The sequence below is a fragment of the Carcharhinus amblyrhynchos genome, chromosome 35 (genome assembly GCF_965287045.1).
Source record: "Carcharhinus amblyrhynchos chromosome 35, sCarAmb.v2.hapA, whole genome shotgun sequence".
NCBI classification, from domain to species: domain Eukaryota; kingdom Metazoa; phylum Chordata; class Chondrichthyes; order Carcharhiniformes; family Carcharhinidae; genus Carcharhinus; species Carcharhinus amblyrhynchos.
In genome coordinates this window covers 4,626,844-4,642,131 of record NC_137358.1, presented here as the reverse complement: position 1 = coordinate 4,642,131, position 15,288 = coordinate 4,626,844, and the positions used below count along the sequence as shown (strand labels likewise).

At 51.4% G+C, this 15,288-nt stretch overlaps 1 protein-coding gene across 1 annotated transcript; it reads right to left on the bottom strand.

Annotated features, from left to right (window-relative positions):
* Window positions 1-2,971: 2,971 nt before the first annotated feature.
* LOC145361586 (G1/S-specific cyclin-D1-like) lies at window positions 2,972-13,244 on the bottom strand. Its single transcript, XM_080217430.1, has 5 exons — window positions 13,041-13,244; window positions 8,350-8,565; window positions 7,460-7,619; window positions 6,042-6,190; window positions 2,972-3,121 (listed from the first exon to the last, which is right to left on the bottom strand). The coding sequence occupies exons 1-5, from the start codon at window positions 13,242-13,244 to the stop codon at window positions 2,972-2,974; spliced, it is 879 nt and encodes a 292-aa protein (XP_080073556.1).
* Between the last annotated feature and the right edge of the window lie 2,044 nt (window positions 13,245-15,288).

The window sequence follows — 15,288 nt, the reverse complement described above, 5'->3', positions numbered from 1 at the left end:
ACAGTGACCCGAGCTGGGAATTGAACCGGGTCCCTGGCGCTGGGAGGCAGCAGGGCTAACCAGCCGTGCTTTTCTTTATCCAGTCTCCATACCACCCCCCCCTTCCCCCCGAAGGATCACCTCCAAGGTGCTTTCACCCGCCGTCAAAGATCCCCAATATCGTCTGTCGTTCCTCATGTCGTTCCCCTCTTGAATGGGGAGGAGGAAGTGAATGGTTAAGGTGGTGGATGGGGTGACCATCAGGAGAGTGGCTTTGTCCTGGACAGTATCGAGATTCTCCAGTGTTGTGGAAATTGGGCAGAGTTCATTTGTTGGGTGACATCACCATCTGGTGGCCAAGGGAGGTTACTGCTGTTCGGTTGAATGGAACAATAAACAGTAGCATCCTGTGTGTGCGTGTGTGTGTATGAGAGCATGTGTGAGTGTGTGTGTATGAGACTGTGTATGTGTGACTGTGTGTGTATGTGTGTGACTGTGTGTGTATGTGTGTGTGTGTGTGTGTGCGTCTAATGATGTGTGGATTAGGTGGAATGGCCATGTTAAATGCACGGGATTACAGTGTTAGGGCGGGGGGTGAGCCTGGGTAATCTTTTTTGAGTGTCGGAGAAGATTCGATGGGCTGAATGGCCTCCTTCTGTACAGTAGGGATTGTAACTTCAGGAACTTAAGTTGAAGCTACATTGGGAATCAATAGTTTACACATATGGAGAGGGCAGAAAGGACATGTTGCTTTGTGTGTGCCAGTTTAATAGCAGATTATTGGTGTTTTTCTGTTCCTTTAATGGAGCATTACTGGCTGGGCCAGCATTTACTGTCCGTCCCAGCTGCATTACAGAAAGCCAACAACATCAGTGTGGACCAGGAGGAAAGGACATTAGAGAACCAGCTGGGTTTTTATAACAATGGTTTCGTGGCCATCATTAGATTTTAGTTCCGCATTTATTGAATTCACATTTCACCATCTGCTGTGGTGGGATTTGAACCCCGAGTCCCGGACCGCTACTGTGTGTCTGGATTACCCGTCCGGTGACAATATCACTAGGCCACCACCTCCCCATATTAAATCGAAGAATCATAGAATTTCTACAGTTCAGAAGGAGGCCATTCAGCCCGTCGAGTCTGCACCGACCGCAATCCCACCCAGGCCCTATCCCCGCAACCCCATATATTTACCCTGTTAATCCCTCTAACCTATGCACCCCGGGACATTAAGGGGTCATTTAGCATGACCAATCCACCTAATTCGTACATCTTAAGACTGTGGGAGGAAACTGGAGCACCCGGAGAAAGCCCACGCAGATACGGGGAGAATGTGCAGACTCCACACAGGCAGTGACCCAAAGCCGGGAATCAAACCCACGTCTCTAGAGCTGTGAGGAAGCAATGCTAACCACTGTGCCACCCATGGGCCGAATGGCCTTTTTCTGCACTGTAGGATTCTATGACCAATTGTCACTTGATGCCAGGTCTTGTGTAGGACGAGAGAGGGAGTATCGCGGTCCAGCAAACCCGTGCTGGTGGAGAGTGCGAGTGCAGAGCAACTTGGTGGACAAACAGAGTCAGCGAACTTTATTGCAACGAAGAACGTAACGAACATTAAATTAAAACATTAACTTAAATACAGAATTCTTTCTTAAATTAAAACAAGTGTCAAATAAATAGTTAAATATCGAAATAGTTGAACGAGCTGTCTGATGGCCCAGGCAGTGAGTGTTGACGGGTGATTGACAGGCTTTAGGCTCCGCCCACTACCCCCACCCCCCCAATTCATGGGTCAGGTTGGGACGGCCACGAGATGGTCTCGGGGAACCTGTGTTTGACTGAACCTCCTGGCCGGGGAGGTGAGGGGGCCACCTAGAGGAGCCAGGAGGTTATGTCAATAAGCCCTTTCCCCTCCCCACTCCCCCACCCCAGCGTCACCCCCACTCCCCCACCCCCAGCGTCGCCCCCACTCCCCCACCCCCCAGCATCGCCCCCCACTCCCCCACCCCCAGCACTGAGACATCAGCCAGACCGTTCCTTGCACAATCTGTAACTCGGGGGGTGGGGTCAGTGTTCCTCAGTGAGTTAATTCTGAGACGATGGTGTTTATTGCAATCCCCCCTAACCTGGGGCACTAAGGGGCAATTTAACGTGGGCAATCCATGCTAAACAAGGTGGATTGGCCATGGTAAATTGCCCCTTAGTGCAGTTTAGGGGGAATTAACGGGGCAAATGGGTGGGGTTATCGGGATAGGGTCTGAATGGGACTGGTGTTGGAGGCGACACCAAAGGGCTAAATGCAGGTGGGGACCTGCCCAGGAGCATTTCCCCCTCACCCCAAATTGTACCCCCCCCACCCCCCTCCTTTTACGCCTCACCTTTGATGGAGTCTGCCATGGAGGCCTGTCCAAACTCCCCAGACTGACCGCAGGACCAAGACCCAATCTTTGGAGACCAGCTGTAGTCCCAGCAGTGGCCACCACTCAATCCTGGCGCTGCTGAGCAAGCCCCACCCAAAAAGCTGCTTCCAGAGTCCTTTCAGTGGTTGAGGTGGTGACACCTTTGTTGTTCGGTGTATTGAGGGAAATGAGGGAAAAGAGGGAATGTGGAGATAAGGTGGAGATCGGCTAGGATTGAACTGGAGAGAGGTGCAGGTGAGGGGCTGAATGGCCTCCTCCTGTTCCCTGCCAGCTCAATCCCCTCATTCTCCTGGCCCACATTCTGGGTTCAGTCCCAGTCACGGTTCCCATGAGGTGTCTCCCACACTCCCCTTCACCCCCCCACCGCCCCAGATCCTCAAATCATGACTCCAAAGTCTCACCCCGTCTGTCACACTAGTCTCAGGCCCACACTTCTCCCCAGAACCGCAATCCAGCAAGGTCAGAGTAGGTGCTGGGTCCCTGACAGAAACTGGAGATCCAGCCTGTGTTTCGCCCCCCACCCTGTCCTCCCCACCCCACCCCCACCCCTCGGCCTCTTGTCTTTGTCATCACAACCTTACGTCCTGAATGTCCGTTGGTGTTCTGGAACGTTCCAGCTCCTCAGACTTTGTGGGCTGAGGCAGGGTATCCCTCTGTGCTTGGTTTATCCGGGTCTGGAGGGCAATCTCAACCTGCTGCTGACAGGCTCGCAAACACTCCTGGGGACGGGGAGAGGAACAGAGAGATTTGGAGTTAGCATCAAACTCTACCCAATTCTTTGACCAAGAGCCAACCCTATACAAATCACCACTTCATTATTCACATATCAAAGGACTTGCCTTTACGTAGCATCTTTCACAACCTTTGGACATCCCAAAGCATAGTCACTGTTGCCATGTATAATCATAACAACCAATTTCTGCACAGCACGATCCCACATAATATGACCAGATGATCAGTATTTGTGATGTTGATTGAGGGGTATGTATTGGCTCCAGCACGCTGGAAAAACATCTCTTCCCCTGAACACTCCCGTTCGAAAAGAGGACAAGAGATTTCTGAGGGTGGATGGAGCCTGGCTTTGAATGTTTCATCCAGGGAGGCACGGTGGCACAGTGGTTAGCACTGCTGCCTCACAGCACTAGGGACCCGGGTTCAATTCTGGCTTGGGTCACTGTCTGTTTGGAGTCTGCATGTTCTCCCAGTGTCCGAGTGGGTTTCCTCCTGGTGCTCCAGATCCTGCTCACAGTCAAAGAACAAAGAACAACACAGCACGGGAAACAGGCCCTTCGGCCCAACGAGCCCGTGCCGCCGTCCCACTGTCTGTGACCTATTCATGATTTTAGTCTACACCTAACGTGCAAGGATCAGGGAGGTCCAATTTAGGGACAATTTAGTACCCAATCAATCAGCCTAAAAGCACATCTTTGGGGGATGTGGGAGGAAACCGGAGCACCCGGAGGAAACCCACGCAACCACGGGGAGAACGTGCAAACTCCCACAGACACAGGCCCAAATCCATGTGTCCGCACAGCAACAGAGATAGTCTCTGAGCTGTCATGTTGCCCTCGAGATGGTCCAGTTTAAGCACACTAACGACATGAAGCAATAGGCAACTCCCGAAGCATCGTCCAAGAGCAGCCCACTACAACCTGCCGCCTGCATGCCCCTTGCTGGACTTAAATGCCTGTGGAGACAAAAAAATTCATTATTAAACAGGCAAAGACTAACATCCCTGAGGCAAAACGTATTCCCAAGCCTACAATGTTTAGTAAGGCCTACTATATCCCCCTATATGTAGCCCGCTCATATGGCTGTCTAAGTGACTCTTAAACAACCCTAGCGTGCCTGCTTCCACCACCTTACTCGGCAGTGCATTCCACACCCCCACTACCCTTTGCGTGAAAAACTGCCCTCTAATATTTGTCTTATACCTAGCCCCCCTCACCCTAAGCCCGTGACCCCTCGTTCTATCCATTTCTAATAGCGGAAAAAGCTTACCACCATTTACTCTATCTATCCCCTTCATAATCTTATAAACCTCTATTAGATCCCCCCTCAGCCGACGTCTCTCAAGGGAAAACAGCCCAAGTTCATTCAATCTTTCCTCGTAAGACAGCCCTTCCATACCAGGCAACATCCTGGTAAATCTCCTCTGCACTCTCTCCAGGATCTCTACATCCTTCCGGTAGTACGGCGACCAGAACTGGACGCAGTACTCCAAGTGAGGCCTAACCAACGTTCTATACAACTGCAACATCAGACTCCTACTCTTATATTCTATACCTCTTCCTATGAAGGCTAACATACCATACGCTTTCCTCATCACATTCTGCACCTGCACCGACACCTTCAGGGACTTGTGCATTTGCACCCCCAGGTCTCTCTGCGTATCTATACTCCGGATAGTTCTACCTTTTATCGTATAACTCCCCTCCACATTATTCCGGCCAAAGTGCATCACCTCGCATTTCTCCGGATTAAATTCCATTTGCCATCTATCTGCCCAATCTACCAGCCTGTCTATGTCCTGTTGCATTGCCAGGCACTGCTCCTCAGTACCCGCCAATCCAACCATCTTAGTGTCATCAGCAAATTTGCTGATCACACCACCTACCCCCTCTTCCAAGTCGTTAATATATACCACAAATAGAAGTCCAGGAAGATGCGCAGGTTAAGCGGATTAGCCAGGCTAAATTAACCCCTTGGTGTCCAAAGATGTGTAGGTTTGGGGGAATAGTGGGATAAATGCTTAGTGTTACAGGAATGGGTGAGGGGTTGGCCTGGGTAAGGTGCTCTGTTGGAGAGTTGGTGCAGGCTCGATGGGCTGAATGGCCTTCTGCTGCACTCGCTTGTGGTGGGGGGGGAATGGGGGAGCTCCAAGAAGGATTCAAGTGCTTGGAGGGTGAGGGTAGAGGGTGGGAGATTGAGGGAGAGTGAGAGAGGCGGGTGGAGATTTTTCAGTGTATTCTTCTGGGTGTGTGGGAGTTGCCAGCGAAGCTCCCCCCCACCCCCCCCTCCCCCACCACCCCCTCCCCCACCGCCCCTCCCCCACCGCCCCCTCCCCCACCGCCCCCAACCCTCCGGATGCAGGAGAAGTGTTGCAAATCTTGGGGTGCATCACCACATCACCAAGCTGCCCAATATTTGTGGACATGGGGAGAATTAGAGATTTAGGGATGGAGCAGGAAGATGGACTCGAGATAGAAGGTCAATCTAACATGATCTTTAAGTGTGACACGGTGGCACAATGGTTAGTGTTGCTGCCTCACAGCGCCAGGGACCCGGGTTCGATTCCAGCCTCGGGCCAGTGCCTGTGCAGAGTCTACACCTTCTACCCCGTGTCTGCGTGGGTCTCCTCCCGCAGTCCAAAGATGGGCGGGTTGGGTGGATTGGCCGGGCTAAATTGCCCCTTAGTGTCAGGGGGACTAGCCAGGGTAAATGCATGGGGTTATGGGGAGAGGGCCAGGGTGGGATTGTGGTTGGTGAGGATTCAATGGGCCGAATGGCCTCTGTCTGCACTGTAGAGGTTCTATGATCAGCCAGCGAGGATGAGGGTACGACACGAGGGAGATCCAACCCAGTGGGCAGTGTGGGAGGTTGACGGCCCTGTGACGGGGGTGTGGCGGTGGTACTTACGGGATCACAGCGGATGGAGCGCGCCAGGCAGTCGGTGAGCTCCCAGTGGGTGAGGTAGAGCCCGGGCTGCCCCAGGTGTAGGCCGGTCACCGCGGCGGCGAGGCTGGCAGCGCCAATCACGGACGGCGGGTACGAGACAAATTTATAATCTGGGACGAGAGAGAAGAAAGGATCGCTGGAATTAGTCACTTGATATTTTCATCTTTTCCCAAATCTTCCATGATTCCTCTGGGCCCAGGGCGTGGAATCCTGAGTTTACTCTTTCACGGGATCATAGAATCCCTACAATGCAGAAGGAGGCCACTCGACCCATCGAGTCTGCAGCGACCACAATCCCACCATCGCCCTACGCTAAAAATCCCACTATTTCCCCTGCTAATACCCCTAGGGATTGACTAGGGGAAATTTAGCACGGCCAATCCACCCAACAAGCACATCTTTGCACTGTGGGAGGAAACCGGAGCACCCGGAGGAAACCCACGCAGACACGGGGAGAATGTGCAAACTCTGCCGAGTCAGTGACCCCAAGCCGGGAATTGAACCTGGGTCCCTGGCAGGTAAGGGCAGCAAATTTCCTTCCCTAAAGGGGCTTTGGGGCCAAGTGAATCCAGATGGGCTATTTATGACAATCAATGATAGTTTTACACTCACCATTAATGAGATGAGCTCTATTATTGAGGGCCTAGTGAGCCCAGGCTTTGGGCGCAGTGAACCTGGTCTTTGGGGCCTAGTGAACCCGGGCTTAGGGGCCTTGTGAACCTGGTCTTAGGGGCCTAGTGAACCTGGTCTTTGGGGCCTAGTGAACCTGGTCTTAGGGGCCCAGTGAAACTGGTCTTTGGGGCCTAGTGAACCTGGTCTTAGGGGCCTAGTGAACCTGGTCTTTGGGGCCTAGTGAACCTGGTCTTAGGGGCCTAGTGAACCTGGTCTTTGGGGCCTAGTGAACCTGGTCTTAGGGGCCCAGTGAACCCGAGCTTAGGGGCCTAGTGAAGCTGGACTTTGGAGCCGAGTGAACTGATGCTTTGGGGCCTAGTGAACCTAGGCTTTGGGGCCTAGCAGTCTGGGATTTGGGGCCTATGAATCCGGGTGGGTTTTTTACGACAATCAAGGGTAGTTTCATGGCCACCATTAGCAAGACCAGCTTTATCATTTCAGATTTACTGAATTGAATTTAAATTTCCACTAGCTGCCACGGTGGGATTCGAACCCGGGTCAGCATGGCTCTGCTGGATTATTAATCCAGTGGGATTATTGCTATGGTGGAGTCTCCCCATTTCTGGTGGAGACCCTCAGGAGCACCCCCTTCCCAGCTCATTTCCGCACCTCACTCCCCCCGCCACAACCCCCTACTGCCCCCCCCCCGAAATCACCCTGGTTTAGTCACAGTCATTGACGTGCTGGTCCCTGGTGTCCGTGGCTACCTATTGTGCAAAGCACGATGAAGGTTTCGGTGTGCTTGCGGACCACTTGCTCCTTGACCCTGGTCAGGCTCATGGCTCCGATTAAACGCTCCACAAACTCCAGCGCCGTCGGGGCCGCGATGTCCCACTGCAGCTTGTTCAGAAGCAGCAGCTCCATGGCCTGGGCAGACACAGACAGGAAAACACCGTGAAGCACAACCCAACAATGTCGCTGAGGCAGGGGGAAAGCCCAGGCCTGAGGGTCAGGGCCTTTCACCTCCTCGTTCATCAGCTCCTAGGTTTGAGACCTCCCCCCACCCCTCGCTTCCTCCCGGTCTGTGCAGAGTCAGCGGATAACAGCCAATGGGGGCTAGAGTTGGACCAGGGGCTCCTCCCCTCCACCCCCTTCATCGACTGGGGCCTAACAAGCCTGGGATTTGGGGCCTATGAATCCGGATGGGTTTTTTATCCAAGCCTGGGATTTGGGGCCTAACAAACCTGGGAACTGGAGCTTAGTGAATCTGGGATTTGGGGTCTAATGAACCCAGGATTTAGGCCTAGTGAGCCTGGGATTTGGAGCCTAATGAGCCCAAACTTTGGGGCCTTTCAAGCCCAGACTTTGGGGCCTAGCGAGCCTGGGATTTGGGGCCTAGTGAGCCTGGGATTTGGGGCCTAGCGAGCCCGGGATTTGGGGCCTGGCAAGCCCAGGATTTTGGGCCTGATGAGCCCGGGACTTGGGGCCTGGCGAGCCTGGGATTTGGGGCCTGACGAGCCCGGGACTTGGGGCCTGACGAGCCCGGGATTTGGGGCCTGACGAGCCCGGGATTTGGGGCCTGGCGAGCCCGGGATTTGGGGCCTAGTGAACCCAGGAATCAAGTCAGGCTCCTCTCAAGTAATCCTGAGCGACTTACCCGCAGCTCCTCCGGCCTGGACGAGTGGGCCGTGTAGGCGCAGACCGTCTCCACTGAAAGCGGGAGCGTTTCCCTGAGTTTCGAGGCCAGGAACAGACAGGCCGAGCCCAGCAACTGCAACCTGGACTTCTCCAACGGCACTGCCGATAAAAAGCGGTCCAGGTAGTTCACCGCCAGTGGGAACACCTCCTTCTCGCAGTCTTCCTCTTCGCAAACCTGCCATGCCAGAAAGACAAGCCACATCAACAACTACTACACTTGTATAGCGCCATCAAGGCGGTGAAGCTGGTGCCTCACAGGAGCTGGAAGCAGCATTTGACACCAACACCAACGTGAAGAGGTTTTGGGACGGATTCAGTCCGTGAGTTGATATCGAGGGGGGTTTGGAAGTTTGGGACATGCAGTTCATGCACACAGAGATTAAACAGCTCTTAGACAAACGGTAAGCGGAGATGTGGAGTGGGCGAGGGCCCCTGTTTCTGAATAAATAACCACCCCTCCGCCCATTTTCAATGATAATACCACACGGTATAAAACTCAGAACCTGAAAGGGCTGAGTGTAAAAGAGAGTTTTATCCAAGCTGTCAAGAAAACAGATGAGACACATGAACCTGCTCCTCACAGCAAACTCTGTCTAATGGTGGGAGCCTGGCTTGGAGAATAGGAAAGGATACGATTCCTACAGGAGGCCATTTGGCCCATCAAGCCTGCACCAACAGTAATCCCACCTCGGACCTATCCCCATAATCCCACGTATTTACCCTGCTAATCCCCCTAATACTAAGACGCAATTTAGCATGGCCAATCCACCTAACCTGCACATCTTTGGACGCTAAGGGACAATTTAGCATGGTCAATCCATGTAATCCGCACATCTTTGGACATTAAGGAGCAACTCAGGCACTGCCAGTCCACCTAACCCAGACACCTTTGGACACTAAGGGGCAACTGAGCATGGCCAATCCACCTGACCTGCACATCTTTGGACACTAAGGGGCAATTTAGTATGCCCAATCGACCTAACCTACACATTTTTGGACACTAAGGGGTAATTTACCATGGCCAATCGACCTAACCTACACATTTTTGGACACTAAGGGGCAATTTACCATGGCCAATCGACCTAACCTACACATTTTTGGACACTAAGGGGTAATTTACCATGGCCAATCGACCTAACCTACACATCTTTGGACACTAAGGGGCAATTTACCACGGCCAATCCATCTAACCTACACATCTTTAGACAGTGGGAAGGAAACTGGAGCACCCGGAGGAAACCTACACAGACATGGAGAAACCTCCACACAGACAGTTACCAGAGGCTGGAATGTGACCCTGGATAAGGCACTCTGTCGGAGAGTCAGTGCAGACTCAACGGGCCGAATGGCCTCCTTCTATACTGTAGGGAATCTATGATTTTAACCTTCTCGCCAGATGTGACAGCCATTCCCTGTTTAACCTCTCCCAGTGTAACAGAGAGGTTACTGGTGGTGGGCATATTGTTAATGAGCAAACAGGGAGAGCGGGGGTTGTGAGGGGGGCAGGAATATGGAGTCGAGGCCACAAATGGATCAGTCATTACTTTATTGAATGACGGAGCAGGATCAAGGGGCCGAATGGCCTATCCCTATTGGTACGGACGTAGGTTTTTAATTAAGGGAATGAGATAAATATCACAGATGGCTTTGCAGAGCTCAGGGAAAAGGGTAACCCTTGCAAAAGAAACAGTATCGATAGGCAGATTGGCCTCACTCCATCCAGTAGGAGAATTGCATTCACATAGCACCTTTCTGCAACCCCAGCGAACTGTAACACAATTTACAGTCACGGCAGCAAAGGCAGACACACAACCGAGTGCACGGCAAGATCCCATGACCTACGAATGCACAGCAAGATCCCACAAGGCACTGAGTGCACAGCAAGATCCCGCAAGCTGCTGTGCGATAACAACCACATTATCTTTTTATTTCCGTGGCGCTGTTTTCAAGGAATAACTATTGGGGCAGGACCCCGGGGAGAACTCATCCTGCTTTCCCCCCCACCCCCCCGAGATAGCACAATAGAACCCACCTCGAAGAGGGGAAACCGAGCTTTGGGAAGCCAGCCTCCCATCCATTGACCCCGTCTACACTTCCCGCTGCGTCCGAAAAGCAGCCAGCACAATCAAGGACCCCACACACCCTGGACATTCTCTCTTCCACCTTCTTCCATCGGGAAAAAGATACAAAAGTCTGAGGTCACGTACCGACCGACTCAAGAACAGCTTCTTCCCTGCTGCCGTCAGACTTTTGAATGGACCTATCATATATTAAGTTGATCTTTCTCTACACCCTCGCTTTGGCTATAATACTACATTCTGCACTCTCTCCTTTCCTTCTCTATGAGGAAGGACAGTACGGTGGCATGGTGGTTGGCACTGCTGCCTCACAACGCCAGGGACCCAGGTTCGATGGGGTCACTGTCTACGTGCAGTTTGCACATCCTCCCCGTGTCTGCGTAGGTTTCCTCCGGGTGCTCTGGTTTCCTCCGGCATTCCAAAGATGTGCGGGTTAGGTGGATTGGCCGTGCTAAATTGCCCCTTAGGGCGACTAGCTGGGATAAATGCATGGGGTTATGGGGATAGGGCCTGGGTGGGATTCTGGTGCAGGCTCAGTGGGCTGAATGGCCTCCTTCTGCACTGTAGGGATTCTATGAAGGGTATGCTTTGACTGTATAGTGCGCAAGAAACAATACTTTTCACTGTTTACCAATACATGTGACAATAATAAATCAAATCAAGTAAATCATCTTAAAGACGGCATCTGTGACAGTGCAGCACTCCGGGGAGTGTGGACTTTGTGATTGAGATTCTAGATCTGGGATTGAAGTCGCAACTCTCTGTGGCACAGGCACAGCTAACACAGTCTGGTTGGCTATCTGTAGCAGCAGCTGACTCTCTAGAGTGTCAATATTATTGGTCAATTTCCAAACTTTGTTTCCCTTCAGTGAGTATAGCTCCAATTGTGTTTATTTATTTTCCCAGTAACTCCATTGCAGCGTTAATGTAAGCCTATTGCTGACACTAATAAACTTTAAAACTCATTTCTGTTTCATTGGTTGTATAACAACCTGTCCTAGTCCCCCCCACCCCATGCCAACACTATAGTTAAGAAAACTCACCAACGCCTCTACTTTCTCAGAAGACTAAGGAAATTTGGCATCTCCGCTACAACTCACCAATTTATACAGATGCACCATAGAAAGCATTCTTTCCTGGTTGTATCACAGCTTGGTCTGGGCTCCTGCTCTGCCCAAGACCACAAGGAACTACGAAAGGTCACGAATGTAGCCCAATCCATCACACAAACCAGCCTCCCATCCATTGACTCTGTCTACACTTCCTGCTGCCTCGGGAAAAGCAGCCGGCGTAATCGAGGACCCCACGCACCCCGGACATTCTCTTTTCCATCACCAGATAACAAAAGCAAATTACTCCGGATGCTGGAATCTGAAACTAAAAGAGAGAATGCTGGAAAATCTCAGCAGGTCTGGCAGCATCTGTGAAGAGAGAAAAGAGCTGACGTTTCCAGTCCAGATGACCCTTTGTCAAAGTTACAAGGCATAAACATTCTCTCTTCCACCTTCTTCCGTCGGAAAAAAGGTACAAAACAAGAACAGCTTCTTCCCCACTGCTGTCAGACTTTTGAATGGACCTAGCTTATATTAAGTTAATCTTTCTTTACACCCTAGCTGTGACTATAACACTACATTCTGCACCCTCTCCTTTCCTTCTCCTCTATGTACTCTATGAACAGTCTGTATTGTGCACAAGGAACAATCCTTTTCAGAGAATCCCTACAGTGCAGAGAGGGGCCATTCAGCCCATTGAATCTGCACCAACAATCACACTCAGGCCCTATTCCCATAACCCCATGGACACTAAGGTAGCCATGACGTGGACTGGGGTGAGGCACATTAAGAAGTCTCACAACCCCAGGTTAAAGTCCAACAGGTTTATTTGGTAGCACGAGCTTTCAGAGCGCTGTCCCTTTATCAGGAAAAGCTCGTGATTCCAAATAAACCCGTTGGACTTCAACCTGGTGTTCTGAGACTTCTTACTGTGGACACTAAGGGGCAATTTAGCATGGCCTTTCAACCTAACCCACACATCTTTGGACTGTGGGAGGAAACCGGAGCACCCGGAGGAAACCCACACAGACACGGGGAGAATGTGCAAATCCACACAGACAGTGACACAAGGCTGGGAATTGAACACAGGTCCCTGGCACTGCGAGGCAGCAGCACTGTGCACTGTACTACAGTGCTGTACATAGACTTAGACACTACCCAGCCTAGGTTGAGATTAGAGTCATAGAGGTTTACAGCATGGAAACAGGCCCTTTGGCCCAACTTGTCCATGCTGCCCTTTTTTAAACCCCTAAGCTAGTCCCAATTGCCCGCATTTGGCCCATATCCCTCTATACCCATCGTACTCATGCAACAGTCAAAATGCTTTTTAAAAGACAAAATTGTATCCACCTCTACGACAATATGGTTACCGTAAAGTAAGCTTATAGGTGGTATCCCAAAAACCGGAATTATCTGAAATCTGGAATGCAATCACCCTTTTCGGATAAAGGACACTCCATGAATTAATGCATTAAGAAGTATTTTTGTCTCCAGTGTTCGCTGCTCCCCGGATTACAAACCTCCAGCATCCAGCCAGCTAGCCTGCTCCTCATGTGGGGCTGAATCTCTCGCTGTATGGATGGAAAGGTCCTCCTGTCTGGCAGATATTTCTCCTCCGTCTCCAATAACTTGGTCAGGACGCGCTCCTGCAGCAGGCAGGGGTCGGGCAGTGCTTGGCACACACCTTCTGGCCCTGTACACAGCACTGTGCCCTCTGCTTCCATGTCAGTTCAAACCTGCGCTGGTAAACTTTGCAGACCCCCCTGCCTCAGTCCCTCACTTATATACCCAGAGAGCACCCCCCCCCATCTCCTCCCACCCGCACGCACACACACGCCCCTCTCTGTGGCCCGGGACCCACTATGGTGGGGAGGGACGGCACTCCCTCTGTGTCCAGTTACAATGAAATAGCTACACATTGCATCTTGTGAATGAATGGGTCCTAATGCCACTCATTTAAATCCCAAGGAGATTGGCTGCCTCGAGTGTATGCCCTCCCCCCTCTCCGCTCTCTCTCCCCCCACCCTCGCCCACGCTCCCCCACCCTCCTCCCCTCCCCCACACTCTGTCGCTCCATCATTTTTTCCCCCAGCTGACAGATTTTAAAGGGCTTCCATTTCAATTCTTTTTTAACTCTCTGCCCCCACTTTCTTCCCCTGACAATGAACGCTTTTGACTGAGACGCGAACCACTCCCCCCCCCGCCACATACACACTACCCCCCCCCCCCCACAACCCCAACAGCCCAGCTGGTCCCCCCCACAGGGAGGCTGATGTCTCTCAGTCAGTGCACCCCAGTCTCTCAGTTAACATCAGCAGGTATGGGGGGAAGAGATGGGGCTGACACCCCACCCACACAGACACACACAGACACAGAGAGACACACAGATACATAGAGACAAACACACCCACAGATATACACACACACACACACACACACACACACACACACACACACACACACACACACACACACACACAGGGATACATAGAGATAAACACGCACAGATATATACTCAGATAGATACACAGAGAAAGATACACGTACACACAAAGATACACACACACGTGCGTGCGTACAAACACACACACACATATACACATCCTTGGACACTATGTCTGAGGTCACGTACCAACCAACTCAAGAACAGCTTCTTCCCTGCTGTGTCAGACTTTTGAATGGACCTACCTCGCATTAAGTTGACCTTTCTCTACACCCTAGCTATGACTGTAACACTACATTCTGCACTCTCTCCTTCTCTATGAACAGTATGCTTTGTCTGTATAGCACGCATGAAACAATACTCTTCACTGTCTACTAATACATGTGACAATAATAAATCAAATCAAATTAAGGGGCAATTTAGCATGGCCAGTCCATCCAACCCTCCCGTCATTCAGGCTGTGGGAGGAAATCGGAGCACCTGGAGGAAACCCATGCAGACACGGGGAAAATGTGCAAACTCCACACAGACAGTGACCCACGCTGGGAATTGAACCCAGGTCCCTGGCGCTGTGAGGCAGCAGCACTAACCACTGTGCCACCCTATGTGTGGCTTGGTTTTGTGCGTTGTTTTCCAATGCTCTTGTGAAACATCGTTAAGATGCTTTATGAGGTTAAAAGTGCCACATAGATAATCCAAGCTAGTGTTGTGGTCTGGAGCAGGGGACCTTGAATTCATTTTCTTAATTAATCATGAAAATATTTAGACTGGGGGAGAGAGGTCTGAGGGAGGGTGTTGCGAATGGGGTTCGGGGCAAATGATGCAATGAAACCTCTGGGGATTCGCCCAATCTTGGATTTCAAAAACTCCACGAAGGAAGAGGGCTTTGCTCGCAAAATGAGCTAGGCCCAAAGCCTTGTTATCTCCAACACAGTAACCTTGTTATTCAAGTCCTGAGTTCCATTGTGAGTAAAACAAAGCCACCTGATTGAGTTGTGGGAGTCAAACAGTCTCTCCATCTCCGAAGGTTCCCCTATTAGGTATTTCACACCTTCCTTTGAGCGTGGAGGGGGGAGGGCCAAAGCCCCAGCCTACACAAGCCTGAAGCCTCCAGTGAAGCCCCTCAGCAACAATGAGGGGATTAAAGAGCCGTGATTGCGGTCAGCGTTGATTGGAAATCTAAACGGAGATTGAGAAACAAGCACGTCATCAGGTGACGCAGATGGCAAATATGTTTTTATCTCCTCAGGGCTTTTTTGGCTCACTCACCGGCTTTGACAAAGGGTCATCTGGACTTCAAACGTCAGCTCTTTTCTCTCCTTACA

Coding starts and splice junctions, on each gene's coding strand:
- LOC145361586 (XM_080217430.1), bottom strand. CDS start 13,244: ATGGAAGCAGAGGGCACAGTGCTGTGTACAGGGCCAGAAGGTGTGTGC. Junction 8,566..13,040: donor TAGCTGGCTGGATGCTGGAG/GTTTGTAATCCG, acceptor CTGGCATGGCAG/GTTTGCGAAGAGGAAGACTG. Junction 6,191..7,459: donor CATCGTGCTTTGCACAATAG/GTAGCCACGGAC, acceptor CTCTCGTCCCAG/ATTATAAATTTGTCTCGTAC.